The sequence below is a fragment of the Conger conger genome, chromosome 15 (genome assembly GCF_963514075.1).
Source record: "Conger conger chromosome 15, fConCon1.1, whole genome shotgun sequence".
NCBI classification, from domain to species: Eukaryota; Metazoa; Chordata; class Actinopteri; order Anguilliformes; family Congridae; genus Conger; species Conger conger.
In genome coordinates this window covers 9,147,989-9,164,545 of record NC_083774.1, presented here as the reverse complement: position 1 = coordinate 9,164,545, position 16,557 = coordinate 9,147,989, and the positions used below count along the sequence as shown (strand labels likewise).

The 16,557-nt window shown below is 37.1% G+C and overlaps 2 protein-coding genes across 2 annotated transcripts; one reads left to right on the top strand and one right to left on the bottom strand.

Moving 5' to 3' along the window:
- Nucleotides 1-7,146: 7,146 nt before the first annotated feature.
- Nucleotides 7,147-11,351, bottom strand: cnep1r1 (CTD nuclear envelope phosphatase 1 regulatory subunit 1). Its single transcript, XM_061222207.1, has 6 exons — nucleotides 11,215-11,351; nucleotides 9,938-10,009; nucleotides 9,718-9,791; nucleotides 8,982-9,091; nucleotides 8,353-8,407; nucleotides 7,147-7,865 (listed from the first exon to the last, which is right to left on the bottom strand). Exons 1-6 carry the CDS (start codon nucleotides 11,237-11,239, stop codon nucleotides 7,824-7,826), a joined length of 378 nt encoding a protein of 125 aa, XP_061078191.1. The 5' UTR covers nucleotides 11,240-11,351; the 3' UTR covers nucleotides 7,147-7,823.
- Nucleotides 11,352-12,961: 1,610 nt separating this feature from the next.
- On the top strand, nucleotides 12,962-15,197 carry mphosph6 (M-phase phosphoprotein 6). Its single transcript, XM_061222392.1, has 5 exons — nucleotides 12,962-13,098; nucleotides 13,258-13,370; nucleotides 13,554-13,644; nucleotides 13,934-14,040; nucleotides 14,251-15,197. Exons 1-5 carry the CDS (start codon nucleotides 13,048-13,050, stop codon nucleotides 14,381-14,383), a joined length of 495 nt encoding a protein of 164 aa, XP_061078376.1. The 5' UTR covers nucleotides 12,962-13,047; the 3' UTR covers nucleotides 14,384-15,197.
- Nucleotides 15,198-16,557: the final 1,360 nt, after the last annotated feature.

The window sequence follows — 16,557 nt, the reverse complement described above, 5'->3', positions numbered from 1 at the left end:
CAATTATGTAGGCCTAATACTTGTAAATCACAGCCTAGCAGCTAGTCTAAAAATATCACCCATTATGTTTTAGAGACTACATCTAGCATGTAAAAATTAGCTATGGTTTACTTTATATTTTTTTAATGGTGGGAATTGACCATATCCTATATACATTATTCTAGTTCTGTTCTTGTACTTGTTTCTATGGGCTGTATTTCATCTTAACATTTGTGCTTCTTATCCTGTATTACTTCTTCATGTAATGTTCACCCCTCGTTCTCTCAACTTCCCAATAAGGAATTCTACCAATGATAAAGTTCTGGTCAAGACATTTTAGTTCTTTCAAAGTTCTCCACTGTCCACTGTCACTTTACTCCAGAATTCTTATCACCGGCTGCAATCTTCTCATTGTGCACTCCATTGTCTTTCAGTTATTATTCATTTGTGCATTCAAATCTCTTTAATAACCACGATTCAGTGCATACTGTATTCTCTTTTCCATACCTTCATGAAATTACTTTTTCATATATTGGTCTTTACTCTTAACACCATGAATGCTTTTCCTCGATGATAATGATTGTACTAAATTGTTGCACAATTGCGAATCATAGGCCATTTTTATGTGACGATTATGAATGGCTTATTTTCTCATCTGTCCATTGATCAAATTTGCTGAATTTTTACATACCTAGTGTACATTTCAGGGAGACACATTTGAATTATCAGCAACATCTCCATTGATCTTTTGGATGGTGAGTACATTTTGTCTCAAATTAAACTACATATGCCATTTTGAAAAGTTTGAAAACGTTAAGAACAAAGTTATGGTAAAGTAACTGGTAAGAGTACTGTCATGGTGCTTTTCTTGAATTTCAATGTTTTTCAGCTTACCTGCTTACTTATATAGTCTTAACATGCCTTTTAATAAAACTACATTGTAGCAGCTACAAAACAATCAACCTCACAATCAGCACCTGAAAATGAAAATCAGCCTGGTACCTTGTAGGTCACTAGAGAGCCGATTTTAACAGATGACTCAGTTCAGATCAGGCTTTTGGAAATCAGGTGTAACATGACACCATGACTTACAAAGAGCAACATTTTTATGCCACCTATAAAGGCAATGTGACAGAACAGGTGTCTTCGTTTGTCTTTTTTGAGATACTGCACTTAGTGAATAGAAAATAATAGCTTGGGTATAAGCATGTTGAGAAGAACAGTATGTACATATGTACATCCTGAAATACTTGTTTTTCTTCAGTAGTAGCACTGAAGCAGTTATAACAGATTGACTGTATATTACTTCATTCACAAATGCATTTGCTTGTTTACATGTATGTGTATTTGTGTGTAGTAAAATCTGCATGACCTGTAAAAAGCTAAGACTTAAACCAGTATTCTTGGCACCTTCCAGCTACTGTAACAGCATTTGTAAAATCATTAATTTGAGATGTGAATTAACCGTTGGAACCTAAACCATGTTGCAATTGTAATAAGACTGGCAGCAGCCTCTTAGCTATGCCCTTCTTATGTGCTAAGCTGAGCTAGGGTGGTGCCAGGGTAGCCCGTGTTGGCCACCAGTATGTTAACTGTCACACTTATCGAGTATGTCACAATTGTAATTATGCCGCACACGTAGCAGTCCTTAGGAACTATGAATATATTCTAAAATATACTGAAATAATCTATATATGGTAACACAAATATGCTCATTATTTTAGGATGTAGTAATACATTACATCTACTTGAATTTTCTACATAAGTCCACAAATGTGTGATATATTGCAGTATATTCCATTTCCATAGGGGTGGGGCCTCCTCTACAAATATAGACAGCGTGCGTTCCAGGGTATTAAACAGGGCAGAGGAATAAATCGCTGGTTTGGCATTAATTGAATAAGCAGTGTGAAGTTAATTAGGAAATATCGATATTTCAGATTAGATCTCTCAGGAAATAGCAGACTTTGGTTGTGTGGATCAATAACCTCCTACCTGGGGATGTTTTTTTGGTGGGCAGAGTCAGTAATAATGATCAGTTTGGGCCGGTGATAGCCCAGAAGAACTTTTGTTTTTAGAAATTCTCATTAATAACAAAAACCACACACCCCCTCAGCTGCAGAAATTCACGACATGGTCTCATTAACAGTGTGTGTGTGTAAGGGGGAGTTGCCTAGCTGCATGAGAACCAGCTTGCACAGGTACTCAGTCAGTTAGTACTTGTAAGTGAGTTATAAGTCAGCACCTGGTTCTGCTGGATCCTGGGAAAGACAGACCTCCCTATGACACACAAAATCCAAAGTCACAGCAGCATAAGATCACACATAAAATATCTCAGCCCCCAATCCCTTTCAGCAACAGCCATGGGCCTTTTTTGATGAATGCAATATTTTTATGTGAAAACCCAAGTAGTATTCTGGACATTAAAAAACACTGACAAGCCAGTGAGAAACTATCACACATTTTATAGGCCAATAGAAAATAGTCCAAAATCGTATTAACTTTTTTCAGGCCTTCAGGCTGGATATTGACAACAAACAACCCATGGGAGAAACATGGGCATATATCTATTTGAGTGTCTTTGGGTTGGCAACAAAATATAGCAATTACAATGGTTTCTATGAGTGCTGTACTGTAAAAAGTAATTCTACCCAATCCTGTTCCTGAAGATCTACCATCCTGTAGGTTTTCACTCCAACCCTAATAAAGCACATCTCATTCAATAACTGCAAATATGGTTGAGCTGATGAACATGCGGAAACCTACAGGACATTAGATCTCCAGGAACAGGGTTGGGCAGCTCTGTTTTAGTACAATGGCGAGGAACAGAAACTAGAGAGAAATGGAAACCAGAGAGAAATAGAAACTTAAGCAGAGAAATAGAAACTTAAGCCGAGAAATGGAAAGCTAATGTTACACACTGATCAGACACAAATAATAGCAGAAGACTTTGAACCTCAGCATACAAACAAAGGAAGGATAGTTCAATGTAGATCAGAAATGGGACAAGGAAAAATCTCATATGTCTCACCTGATGAATGTACGTCACAGGATATGCATAAAAACTACAGGTGGGTTTAGAACTCTTTAATGTTCTTCTTGGCTGTTTGGTAGAGCATATTATGTTTGCTATGGCTCTTTACTTGGTGAGGACATTAAAGGATTAAGGGCATCTGACCCCCAAATTTGAGACTTGAACCCCAAGAAGGAAGTAAAATGTGTAGTCTATTAAAAAAAAATCTTTAAATAGACTACACAATTCTAATAGTAAATATTCAAATGTGTTTCCCCAGCCTTCTCTGAAGTTAAATTCTACTGCAATTTCTGACACCCCTATGGTGGGTCATACCATTTCTTAACCGCTGAGACTGCGTGAGTGAGCTTGACTCACTCATTACATGAGTACATTAATTGTTAAGACAGAATGTAAGTCATGGGGGGGGGGGGCTGGTCTATGATCACAACTGTGGATAAACATTAAATCCTGCTGCCGTCACATTGCCTCTGTAGTCTCAGCCTTCTCTTTTGTCCAGTCCTTTTGGTAAGCTGTCCCACCATATGAGCAGTGCTCATTGACAATGATTAACAGAGAAATCTACTGTACTGCTTTCCCCACCTGGATCAAACATGCAGATATCAACCAAGGCACAAACCACGTGATCAAGCTGAACCAATAAGTTCTTAGCACTATTATCTAGGGATTACTCAAGTTATGCTGATGTTGTGACTTTGGTGCCAGCTTCATAAACTGCATTTTTGTTTTGGTGCCTTTAAATGTACCACCAACAATACTGTACTAGAGCATAAGGCAAGGTCCAATGATTTGTTTAAACAAGTCTTTGAAGAAAGGGAACAAACTAAAGAAATCATGTTCAAAAATACAAGGCACATCAAAATAACATGAGAAAATGGGAAGTCTTGGCTAGAGACTGCTGACTGAAAAGGACATTTTGCTTTAATCACAGTTAAGATCAAAAAATCATACTTCTGTCATGGCAATATTGTTGTTACACGCAACTGTTATTTCATTGTCAATTCAATTTGGCACAGTACTATATTTATTCTGTGATGCACTACCAACCAGTTGTGCATGCATATACTATTTTCTTTTTTCCATTTTATTCCTTAACTGTATGATTCCCATGAATTATTTATTAACCCACACAGCGTTAGATGCTATTTCCTTTATATATTGAAATGACATGACTGTGCAGTTCCGATAAATCTATTTTCAGGATGGAGGACAGCTGTTTCTCTGTGGAGGGTTGAGAAAAGGGGGCCCATTCAATACAACATGAGCATACCAAGTATGCCACAGCATACGTTCAGCAACTTCTGTGAAAAAAACCATACCTGCTGGTTTGAACACCTATTTGTGTCCTGCATGCACAACATGAAAAGATACAATATGCTCATAAGATACGTGATATAAATGGCAGGCATTTATATAGCGCCTTTATCCAAAGCGCTGTACAATCGATGCTTCTCCATTCACCCATTCATACACACACTCACGACGATTGGCTGCCATGCAAGGCCCCGACCAGCTTGTCAGGAGCATTTGGGGGTTAGGTGTCTTGCTCAGGGACACTTCGACACAGCCCGGGCGGGGGATCGAACCGGCAACCCTCCGACTGCCAGATGACTGCTCTTACTGCCTGTGCCATGTCGCCCCCGATATATGCTTAGCCCATTTTGTATGCAGTCTGAAAGTAATCATGTTTGTAGAGCAGCTAAATTTGCTATCCACACAAATGGGCGGAGTTGAAGTGCTCTGACTTTGTCAACAGAGTAGTCAGTGGTGTAAGCATGTCTACACTATGCCATGTCTTCAAACACCTCCAATATTCCCACTGACACTGAAGCACCAATAATTCCAAACCACACTGCTATTAACCATTAAATTTGATGAAAACAGAAAACAGTGGATATATTAAATCATGGGGAGGATTCTGGAACTAAAAGGATGAAATAAGCCTGCACAAAGGTTTATAAAAGATTTCAGTCAATCACCTGACTAACAGTCTAAACGTACATTTAGAAAAAGTTATGATGCATCTCTCGAGCAAGACCTGTGACATTCTAATCTCTTTCCTTTGCTTTCACCCATTACATTGTACTTCTCACTTTCCTGTGCTGACAATGTACTTCCAGTAGGCTACACACGTCAACTTCCTATCTGATCCTTTGATGTTCCAGTGAATGCTTTTGTGTGTAGAGTGATATGTACATCTGTTGCCAGAATCAGGTTTGTTTGCATGCAAAGCGGAGTTGCTTATCTTGTTTCGATGACAGGGAAAAGAATGAGAGTTCAGCCTGCAGCCAGAAATGAAAATCATTACAAACTGCAAAATAGCAACACAAAAAAATGTAAAGAAAAAAAAAGAAAAAAAGGCTGAAGCTTCAGGACAACTTTAGGACATGTATTCACCATTACACAGAGAGGAAATCGGAAATAACATAAGATGAGCCAAATTAAGATATAAAGTGAAACAATTTAATTTTAAAATGTCTTTGTACAACAACTGTAAATAATGGAATTAAGTTCAAGGACCACTGAGAAATAAGCAAACTATTCTGTTTAAAAAACTACTATTTAAAAAAATTTCAGTTTTTGTGGATTTAGTGACATCCGTGAAAAAAGTTCAAATACCTATTACATTCAAAACGAAGCCATTTACTAGGAGCACAAAGTGCCTTTAAAAAAAAAAAAAGAGAATCCAGGGGGAAGCATTTTTGGAGAAAGAATTCCTAGAGACAACCAACAATATTGTATGATACAGTAATACTGAGCGAGTGTGGGGGGTGAGCACTCCAATTTTGCTAAAACATTGTATAAATGTTCCTTATATAGTCAGTAGAGAACATGCAGCCTGTTGGATTTGTTGTTCTAGAGATATTGGCTTTTAAAATAAGTGGGGGGGGAAGGTCACTCTTGAGTGCAAATTGGGGGTTGTGTCGATTTTGGAGCAGCACATCATTGGCATTAAAGTAGGGGAAAAACCTTAAAAGAGAAAGTTATGGACATTCAAAATGCTAAGCTGTAATAATGGCTTGTTACATCAGTACCACTTGGTGTATGACTTCTAAGACGAGTAGAGACTTTGGTTAATAACAGCCATAAGGAAAATGAAGTAACGCAAATCATTTATTAAAAAATAATACAAATTTGGGTCCGACCAGAAAAAGCCTTGCATATTCAAGCAAGTATTTGGTAAGGTGGAAAGTTTCCGATCAAAAAGGAAGTTTGTGTACTTCAGAAGGTATAAAAGGCCTACGTATGTACAAACATTTGAGTTGTTACTATCGTGGCATGTTTTGATCGTTTCAAAGTGAACCATAATTCACAATACAACATACATCGATGGCTTCCAACATCAGCGCCACTTGGTGTATGGTACCTAGACATCTTGATTAAGAACAACCACAAGTGAAAAGAAGTAGAATAGATCATTTATTTTAAATACATACAATGTCAAAGTTGGTTTTGGCCAGAAAGTGTTAAGATATTCAACCAAATAGCTGAAGGAAGTTTTCTATTTTCAAGTTTCCAGATGTAGAATAAAAAAAAATAATAATCATATATTTTTTCCTGAGAAATATTATGAAAAATATTATGAAAAAAGTTTTTACCTGATTTAATGCCAAAGATATGATTATCCAAAATCGACGCAAACCCCAATGTCCACTCTCGAGTGACATTTTTATTTTTTGGGTGCCACCCCTCCCTTTTTTATATATCTCTGGATATATATATTTCTTTTTTTCATATGCCCCAGACACTTTTTGGATTTTAGCCGCTTGCTCTTCCACATTTGCTATGCAACATTGTGTGCATGCATCAGACCTTCTGAGCTCCTACTCATCATCAAATATGAAGACCTGACACAAGCAGTGGAAAATAGCCTATAGGGGAGCAATGTGCACACAATTTAGCAATATTGCTGTAAAAAACCCATTGTGAAAATGACAAATTGACACCAAAATATCTTCAGAGGTTTGATTTAACAGTGTTATTACCAGGAATTTATTTTAAACGTTTGAATATTTACATCAGTGTTAATGATGTTTTCATTATAAAAAGATTGTTCACTCGTTATTTAAACTGTAGCTTTATTAGACTGGGACCAATATCTAACAATAAGCAGACATAAGCAACACTGTGCATGATGTTTAAAAAAACATTTAATCAAGTCATTTCAGAGAGTAATTTGCTTCAGACAGAATCCTGAGACAAATGTGAATATTGAAATATTGCTTCTCTGTGGCACTGAATACAATCAAGGTAATGGAACACAAACCAGCTTTGGTACCACCCTTTAAATCTACTTAAAAGATAAATATATTCACACAAATTCTCAATGTCTGGGTTGTGCCCAAAATGGTCAATACAACGTCCAGATAAATACAGTAAAAGACACCAAGACTCAGGATGCTTGGTCACACTCATACATATGAACAAGAAGCCTTACCTCACAAATTAATATTTATTTATCACTGTGTTAAACAGTTAAAAAGTAGGAACACAGAGCATATCTATTTAAAACATCTCAGATATGTATAAACAGGCTAAGGCTAAAACATTTCATAGGGCTCTCATAAAGGTGTTTTTACACATATGGCTTCCAAAAGTGACAGCCAACACTGACGGGATTGAAAAGCACCATCCCATGATCCTCTGCACTTTGGACTGGAGTAGCAGAACCACTCAGTGTTCTACCTCTTCCTTTCCTCTTCTTACGCACGTGAATGACTCTAGCAAACATGTGACCTATCGCCTGTTCCTTGCCATAAGGATTCTGTAAGAAGACGTTTATCTATCAGAGGGTGAAGACAGAAAAGCGCTACTGAATATGCGGCCGTGGTTTCAGGATCAGTTTCCCCGTCTGGAAAAGGAAAAATAAAGAAATAAAAATAAAGAAATAATAAAATAAAGTAATATATATATTTAGATTTATTTTTTAATTTAAAAAAAAAATTTTTTTTAAAGAGATTGCATTAGTACAAACACTACAGTTCCTGCGGGTATTCATGGTGATTTTTTCAGTATTTCACCGCATCCTAAACTACTTGAAGATCATTTCATCAGATCACTTAAGAACAAGGAGAAATTGTTCACTTTAATCATAGTGAGAAAAACAGGTAGATTTTGAACAATTTAGAATAATTTAAACAGACAAGTTTGAGAAGAATTTAAAAAATTGGCCATTCCAAATAACCACAATTGATTTTATTACAAGGATAACATTTCTACCCAAAGCCTTAATTCACTGCTTACTGAAGGCAGCTTCCAAGCCCTTGGTAAATTAATCTATGGGGCTCACCAATTTCAGGCTTTCATGCAAATGTATTACAAAACAGAAGACAACTTACATCATCACAGGACATGTTATATTCTGCAAGTACTGTCCGACAACGGGCCGCAATTCTGAGGAGTTTGCGTTAAAAATAAAAACCACATAAAACGTGAATGTAATTCAGGCAGCTGTACATTATTAAATGAGAAACACCTATTGAAATTACCTTTGCATTTATCAACTTCGAATGATTGTCCAGTTAGTAAATATTCTTAATTCTATTGTAAATGTATAAAGATTATTAATGATGTAAGACTAATGTACCTAAGGGTGATAAGTTTCATTGCTGTTAACCTGCAATTTTCTACCCAGCAACAAACCAATGAAATGGTGTTCTGAAAAGCATTTACTTGTACTTCTTCTTGAGATTCTTGAGCTGGATGAAATGGATGTAATTTAATACAGCTGTCAATCAATTTTGACATGCCCATGTACTAGGAGGGTTGGGGTCAACTTCTGTCCCATAAAAAGCAAACCAAAAAAAGCATTTCAAAGAAGGATGCTGACAACAGCTTACGCCAAAGTATTCAAACATTATTCCAGCCTGAAATAAATAATTACAATTCAAAAGGGTGGCTGCTTTGTGCATTTATTTCTGTAACATAATGCAGGTGCCTGTATATTTTTGATTTATTTAAAGGATACATTGACGGGGCCACAACTCGTTTATGAATCCCAGCAAAGAACAAACCGATCAGTGTGATGCAGCTTATTGTAAAAAAAGGGTGATTCCACAACGACGAGAAGAATGACACCTGCCAAATGAACAGCATTATTAGAACATACAACAGTGTGCCTGGACAAAAAGCCTTTTTCAATCAATATCTATGTGAACAGAAGCAAACCTGACCATGTTAAATGGTAAAAAAAAGTTAAACTTGACATTTCTTTAGATTTTAAAGCAAAATTCCTTTTATTTACATTTTTCACCAGGTCTCTGGCAGTTCTATCTGAAATCTTTCTTGGTCTTCCGCACCTTGATTTCAATCGTTCCACTTCAGAAAAGTTCAGCCTTAGAATTATACTCACCCGGACTCATTGAAACCCTAACAAGTAAATCACCTGGGTCTGGGCCTTAGTAATTATCTTTTTAAAAAGTAACAAAGAATAATCCAAAAGGGTTCCCAAACTATTGCAAAGGGCCCTTTTCCTGTTCTGAGCATTTCTAAACAGTAAAAAATGAAAATAAAAGCAATCTTGCTTTAAAATTTTCGGAAAAAAGCTCATGTTTAACTCTGTACCAGAATTCAGGTTTGCTTTCCAACACATACAGATTCATTGTAACATACATTTAAACCAGGGGTGGCCCACTGCGATAACTAATGATGGCGCAATACAAATCAGTGTCCTGCAGAAAATAAAGATGAATGAAATCTCTGACCTTCTGAGTGTCTGGGTCTATTAACCAGTTCCAAGCCCCAGTTGCTGTACAGACAGATACCACGATCAGAATCACTGTTGAAAGGAGGAGACAGAAGTTAGGGCAGAGCAGGTGACTATTATCTTAACTGGTCCAATAATGGCACATAGTTTAACCTACCTATACAAAATATTCTCAACACCTAAAATGGTAGCTTAAATTTCACTCTACAAAGACTTACTTCGCCACCGGCCTGTTGCAGGCTGCAAACATGACACATACTCTGTCAATCTTCTTTCAAACGCCTTTAGATCTGTCCAAAACAAACAACATGTCATATTCCCAGGCATTTATTTACCATACCTGTGCAACACGTTACCAGGCTTACACATGGATGTTACAAAGGTCCTAAACTAGACGTTTGTACTTGTATGGTAAGCGCTGAATTGTGCCTAAAATGTATTTCAATTATTAGAAGTCAGAATAAAACTGTCAGAGGTTCACTGCTAAATTGTACGACATTTAGGCCAAATGGTACACCCTGTTGACAATATCTATCAGAATCTAAAACTATGTACAAATTACAATAGCCACCAAGAGTAAAATGATGTACAAAGTATGTACTTTCAATTATTAAAAAAAAAAAAAAAAACATGAATAAAATGCCCCACTGTCTTGAGTGTCCGAGTAGTATTCCACTCTAACTTCCCCTAGACCTTTTTGGAGCCCCAGTATGCAGTATGTGCAACTGAAGTGAAGTGCGAGGACCAAAAATAGGTGTGACCCATGCCTTGCCCCCTCCTGAATGCACAAGGTGGTTTGATGTGTGTCAGGTCCAGGTGCATGTTCTACATGTTCAGTGAATGAGCTGGAGGGGGGTCATTCAGCTTCTCGAAGGGCATGCCTAACCTTACGGTTCTGAGCATTTTCTACATGCTGGTAATTAGCCTGTTGTAATCTGTTGGTGTGTGTACATTCAGTACAGCTGCTATTACTGTTCTAATCAGCATCATCATTCTGCTCTAATGACAAAAGCTCGCGGGACATGTATAGGACTTTACAGCCATCTTACGATAGATCAAACGAGCTAGTTTGTAATCCCTTGAAGTTGGATGCATGTTAGCTAACTGACAAGCTAGGTAACGTTAGTTTGGCATATTAAGTTGGCTAACATTAGCTAATGTTACCTCTCTAAATAGCGTTCGCTAAAACGCCAATCAACTATCCGACTATATTTTTTAACTATCTAGCAGTCATTGGACAATCTTATTATTAGACGGTTACATTAGTCATTTCAAAAAACACTGAATGAACACTTGCTACTGGAGGTTAGCTAGCTAGCTAGCTAGCTAGCTAGCTACCTCCCAGAGCCGGCTTGGCACGGTTGTCCTAAAGGCTTTAAATTAATGCCCTATTTCGAGACCTTTTCTTAACGTTCTCCATAACAACATGAAAACTTCATAACACCGTTACTCACAAACAATGAACCAAACAAGGTTGAAGGGATAATATAACTACCTTCTGCCTGTTCCAGTGAATTCATCGTTCCTACTTCTCAAGTACTTAGCTCGCTAGGTTGAACTCGGATCAGGCCCCGGTGCACACAAGAAAATTTCACTGTTGATTGGTCGATTCTGAAACGTTATACTTTCATTGGTTAAAGATATGACCTTCGGTGCCAACAACAAAAAGAAGTACATCCGGTGGCCGTATTTATCTCATTTCTCCAGCATAAAATCAAATCATTTCGCATTTTATATGACTGTCGCATGTAAAACTTTACAGTAGCCTAAAGATGTTTGGTTGTCATAATAATGGTAGGTGCATTACAGCTTTATACCTGATCACAAGCATCAGTTCAGCCAGCTGACATTGTTTGATGATGATGATGATGATGATGATGATTATTATTATTATTATTATTATTATTATTATTATTATTATTGTTATTGTGCTCTGGTTGTTTTGTAGCTGCTACTGTTGCTATGATTCTGAACACATTTCTTTCATTATTCCTTAATTATAACATAAATACATTATTATGTATTTGCTTGAAAGATCAGTATTTTACTTGGTAATTTTAAATTGATGAGTTACAAATACAAACTGTGAATGTTAACCATCCATTCACACTGCACCCCTTTCAATTGGACTCCAAGTAATCTACTACAGATATTAATATCCATTTTTATCTCAAACAAGGGAGGCTTTGAGGACTGTTAGTGTTTTGAACAGCTGTTGTGATGTGCCCAGACAGGAGCTAATATCACTGAGGACTTGTTGAAAGTATGACACCAAAGACATAGACTCAGCAGGACAGGGGTCCTTCTGTGAATTGCATGCTGTGTATCTGATGAGTGATCTCTCTTGATAGCGCTGATTGATTATTTTGGTAGATTAATACGGTAAAATCAAACTTCATTTTCCAATAATTTATGGACATAAAAAACACTGCTATCAGCAGCCATCAGCAACTACAAGACTAATTGAAGCTAATATTACATACCTTGAGCTACTCTTAATAATAACTTTTTGTTTTATTCTGGTGGTTTGCCTCTTTCAGTTGTGGATAAAATATATGTATTAAAATATGCATCCCTCCAGCAATTTCATAATAAAAAGTATTCTGATGGGACCGATCAGATCATGGCAGTAGGTGGCAGCACTGTGTTGTTCTTGTGCTTGGAAATCACTTGTATCTTTTCCATTATAAAAATACACATTCTTGACACTGTTTGACTTCCACATATTAGCTTTACAATACTGTGTCTTCTGTGTACAGGACACTGAACTCTATTATCTCTATGGTCATCAAGATATATAAGAACCCTCGAGATACAGTGTATAAGAACTGGAGACCAGTTCCATGGATTTCCGTGAGAACTGCTAAGTGGCACATGAAGCAAGTTTGACGCTGCCGTGTTTGACATGTTTTTCTGGCACAAGAGCATGCACAATGGTTTATATTTTTGTGCGGCTCCAGAAAAATGAGAGCCACACAGGAGGAGTATTTAGTTCAGTGTGAAGACATTTTATAATTTAAAAGTACTGAAATGAAAGTAGTATCATTTCGCAAATTGGGTAAATTCATAGTTTCAATGGGGAAATTTCCTTTTTGGCTTAATAAACTGTAATACCTCCGGTAACCACTGAAGCTTGCGTTGATCCAGGATTCTCTACTGGAAACTCCAATCCAGTAGGTGGTGGTATTCAGCTAAGGCAGGTTATTATACTTCACAAATATATTCACAAAATAAGAAAAATATCTCGTGTGGAGTTCTAAGATGGCCGCGTCCGTGTAGTGTTTTTGTGCTGTTTTAACACACCATATGTGATTTTAAGTTATTGAAAATGGCAAACGAGAACGCAGCGAAACTTTCCAAAAATCTCCTGCGCATGAAGGTACGAAGACGGGGGACACTGTTTCGTAACGTGTATTTGTATTCTACGAGTACAAATAAGCGGGTTTTTAAGTAGCTAGCTACTAAGCCTGCCATGTCAGTGTGTTCTTTTCATTTCATTCAGTCCAGATAACTTTGCTTGATCCCTGTTTCTCTTCAGTTCATGCAGCGTGGTCTTGATGCTGACGTCAAGAAGCAACTTGAAGAGGAGGAGAAAAGGATCATCAGTGACGAGCACTGGTATCTCGACCTGCCAGAACTTCAAGCTAAAGAGTAAGTTGGTTATTACATGCGGGTGTGGGGACGTTGGCACTTCGGGTCGTTTGTCGTACTGACCCTATTTATGCCATGCTGTGACGTGACTCTTAATTACAATTAAAGGGGTAACACAGTGTACGTCTATATGGGTTTAGGGAATTGTTAAAGCTGATATTCACAATGTCACGGTATATGCAGGAACTTTATTATCGAAGAAAGAAGTTTTGTGCCATGTGAAGAGTTGGTGTACGGCAGAATGTCATTCAAGGGCTTCAATCCTGAAGTTGAGGTAATTTAATGTATTCATCTAACTTCCTTATGCAACGTAAATGCCAGCTAGCTGTGTTGTATTTCATGTAGTATTTTATATCCTTATTGTTTTATAACCTGTTTTTATTTGCTGCAGTTCTGAAATGAATGTATCATAATCTTTGACTGAAAATTTCACCGCAGTGTGGCTTTGATTAATAATCTTATGTAATGATTTTTTTTTGTACAGCAGGAGTCTGTATTGTACAATGTGGGTCTGTCTGTATTTCTATTGCTGATTTCTGTACAATTTTTTTCATTGGATAAAGAAACTGATGGCACTGATGAACACTCAGAACAAAAATGAGGATGAGGAGGAGGGAGAAGATATCACCAGGATGGAAACGGATGTTACAGATGAAGAGATGGCTAGAAGGTAGGAGATCTTATCTTATTTACAATCTGCTACCATAGCAGTCCTGGCCAGAACCTGTTCATATTGAGATTAATTGCTTTTTACTGATATGCATTTTAATGCATGCCGTGATTGGAAGGGATTTACAGTGATCTTGTAACAATGTCTTAACACAAAATTCTTTCCTATTGTACCTGTAAAGCACTCTTGTTTTTTTTTTTTCCATTGCAGATATGAGAGCTTAGTGGGGAGCATGAAAAGAAAATTTGCAACAAAACGTGAGAGATCACAGATTCAGGATGAAGATGGCAAAAGGATGATTGAAGCAAAAGTTAAAAAAGTATTTTTAAAGCCACAGGATTAGGAACATTTTGTGTGTGTGTGTTCTCCTTTAGATTGAATGGTCTTCTGCTGTTTTAAGTTTTATGAAAATATAAATGTTGAATTTTGGACCGGAGGTTGTGAAGGCCAGCTAAGAATGTTGGTCTGTATTTACTTTATCCTTTCTCTGTATATTTGGAGACATAATTTGGACCAATATCCTGATGAAATGTCACCATTTCTACCAAGCTTGGACTTTCGAGCAGGAAGATCCTGGATTGTATCCGAATTGTGCCGGTATACATTTAAACCAACCTTCATCTTGACTCTGATATGGGAACCAAAACATTTACAATGTCCCCAAAGCAAAAACAATTATCTGATCTAATTGAGTTCCATTACTGCAAGTTACTGATGATCTTTTTTGTATTTTTATTTTCAACCCAACCAAAGAAAAAAAATCTGTTGACCATTTTTCCCCTCTGATGGTGCAACTTAGGAAGGGGCTTCCTCCTGCCACGACGACTGACACCTACCGCCAAAATGGAGTAGAATTGTTGAGAGATTGTGTCCTGGTTTAACTGAGGCTCTCAGAATCGTTTACTTGTGGTTGCTTTTCTAAACACCTTTATTTTGGTAAAATGTTTTGTTGACATGACAAGAAAATTCTGAAAGACTTTTACACCACAGAGAAAAGTTCAGTTCAGTTTCTCTTGACGACTGTGTGAAATTAATGACAATAACTTTGTGTTAGTTGTTGTCATCATCAAACTTGAATCAGTGACCTTTTTCAGCCTGTTGTCTGATTTTTACCATGCTGTCAAATGTGAATAATAATGAATCACTCGTATACATAACCACCTGGTGTACATACCTGTATTTATTCTTGTCCTTATTATACATTCCTGTCAACCTCAAGGCATGATACAGAGTTATCTTTGCATTTTGATGCCAGTAAACCTCCAATCAGGTGGAATGGTACCATATACAGTAAGCTTTCCATAGTTGTGGCATTTTCTGATTGTATTCTGATTCAGTTTGTCATATAGCAAGCATATCAGCAAGAGCAAAAGTGACTTCTTTAAATCATTCAATTAAAGCAGCCTTTGTGAAGACCTTTTTAAAAATTGAATGAAATTTAGAGCCTTTGCTGAATAAATTCCATTCACAAAAGCCATTAAAATGTATATTGCTTAATTAAAAATGAAATAATGAGTATAAGGCTGAAGTGCAGACTGACACCTTTAACATCAGGCTATTTACATATCCAGTGATCTGAGTCGGAATCGCAACCTTTTATATACATTTTAGAGGACCAAAAGTAATCGGACAGTTTGCTTCTCCGCTGATGCATTCAAGTGCTCTTGTCGTGAGCCCGGACCCCGTGCCGAGCTCAGACCTCACGTTCCCACGAGCAGTACCCCACGAGGAGGTGTCTCGGAGACAAACTCTCTTTTCCTTTAAGTACTTTCAAACGTCCTGGAGAACTGGTAAGTTCTACTGAACTTCCAGCCCAGTCTCGAAGTGAAGTGGTGTGACGCAACACTTATATGATCTCCTGTATTCACTAGTTTTTCTAGTTGACTCAATTCCACTCAATTATAATTATGATTAAGCATATTTTATTGTAGTCAAGTAAATATAATTATACAGCTCACAGGTTAAATATCATCTTTCAGTTTGCTAATCACATACATTGCTTTATATTCTTTCAACCATATACCGGTGCCTTTACATGATTCACATAAGGTACATATAACCCCTTTGTTTTCTAATTCACCTTTCCACCAGATGTCAAGATACACCCTTCAAATATCCATCCTCTTTGGCCTTTACCTTATCCTATGACTCCCCCTTCAGGGAGATAAAAGCTACTCCTAGAATATTGTGGGCTCGAACACCCCTAAAATTTTCTACTTTTTTCCTACCTTATATAGTATCTTACTGAAAAATAAAAGACATAAAAATGAAAGGAAACTTGGAACTTTAAATCACCTAACAATGCTACCTTCTACCTTAGATAGTATCTTACTGAAAAATAAAAGACATAAAAATGAAAGGAAACTTATAGCTTTAAATCACCTAACAATGCTACCTTCTACCTTATAAGCAATATAAAATATAATTACCACCCACTCCCTAAATATGGCCATCTCGCTTCGTCTCATTTTCCGCGGGATTTGATCCCTCCTCCTTGCTGTTGATGAGCTCTTTGAA

Bases quoted from the DNA above. Each gene is read 5' to 3' on its own strand.
- cnep1r1 (XM_061222207.1), bottom strand. From the start codon at position 11,239: ATGAATTCACTGGAACAGGCAGAAG. The intron at 9,792-9,937 runs GTAAGTCTTTGT...TCCTTTCAACAG, and splicing joins TGCAACAGGCCGGTGGCGAA to TGATTCTGATCGTGGTATCT. The intron at 8,408-8,981 runs GTATCCTTTAAA...CAAACTCCTCAG, and splicing joins CGAGTTGTGGCCCCGTCAAT to AATTGCGGCCCGTTGTCGGA.
- mphosph6 (XM_061222392.1), top strand. From the start codon at position 13,048: ATGGCAAACGAGAACGCAGCGAAACTTTCCAAAAATCTCCTGCGCATG. The intron at 13,099-13,257 runs GTACGAAGACGG...GTTTCTCTTCAG, and splicing joins AAAATCTCCTGCGCATGAAG to TTCATGCAGCGTGGTCTTGA. The intron at 14,041-14,250 runs GTAGGAGATCTT...TTTCCATTGCAG, and splicing joins GATGAAGAGATGGCTAGAAG to ATATGAGAGCTTAGTGGGGA.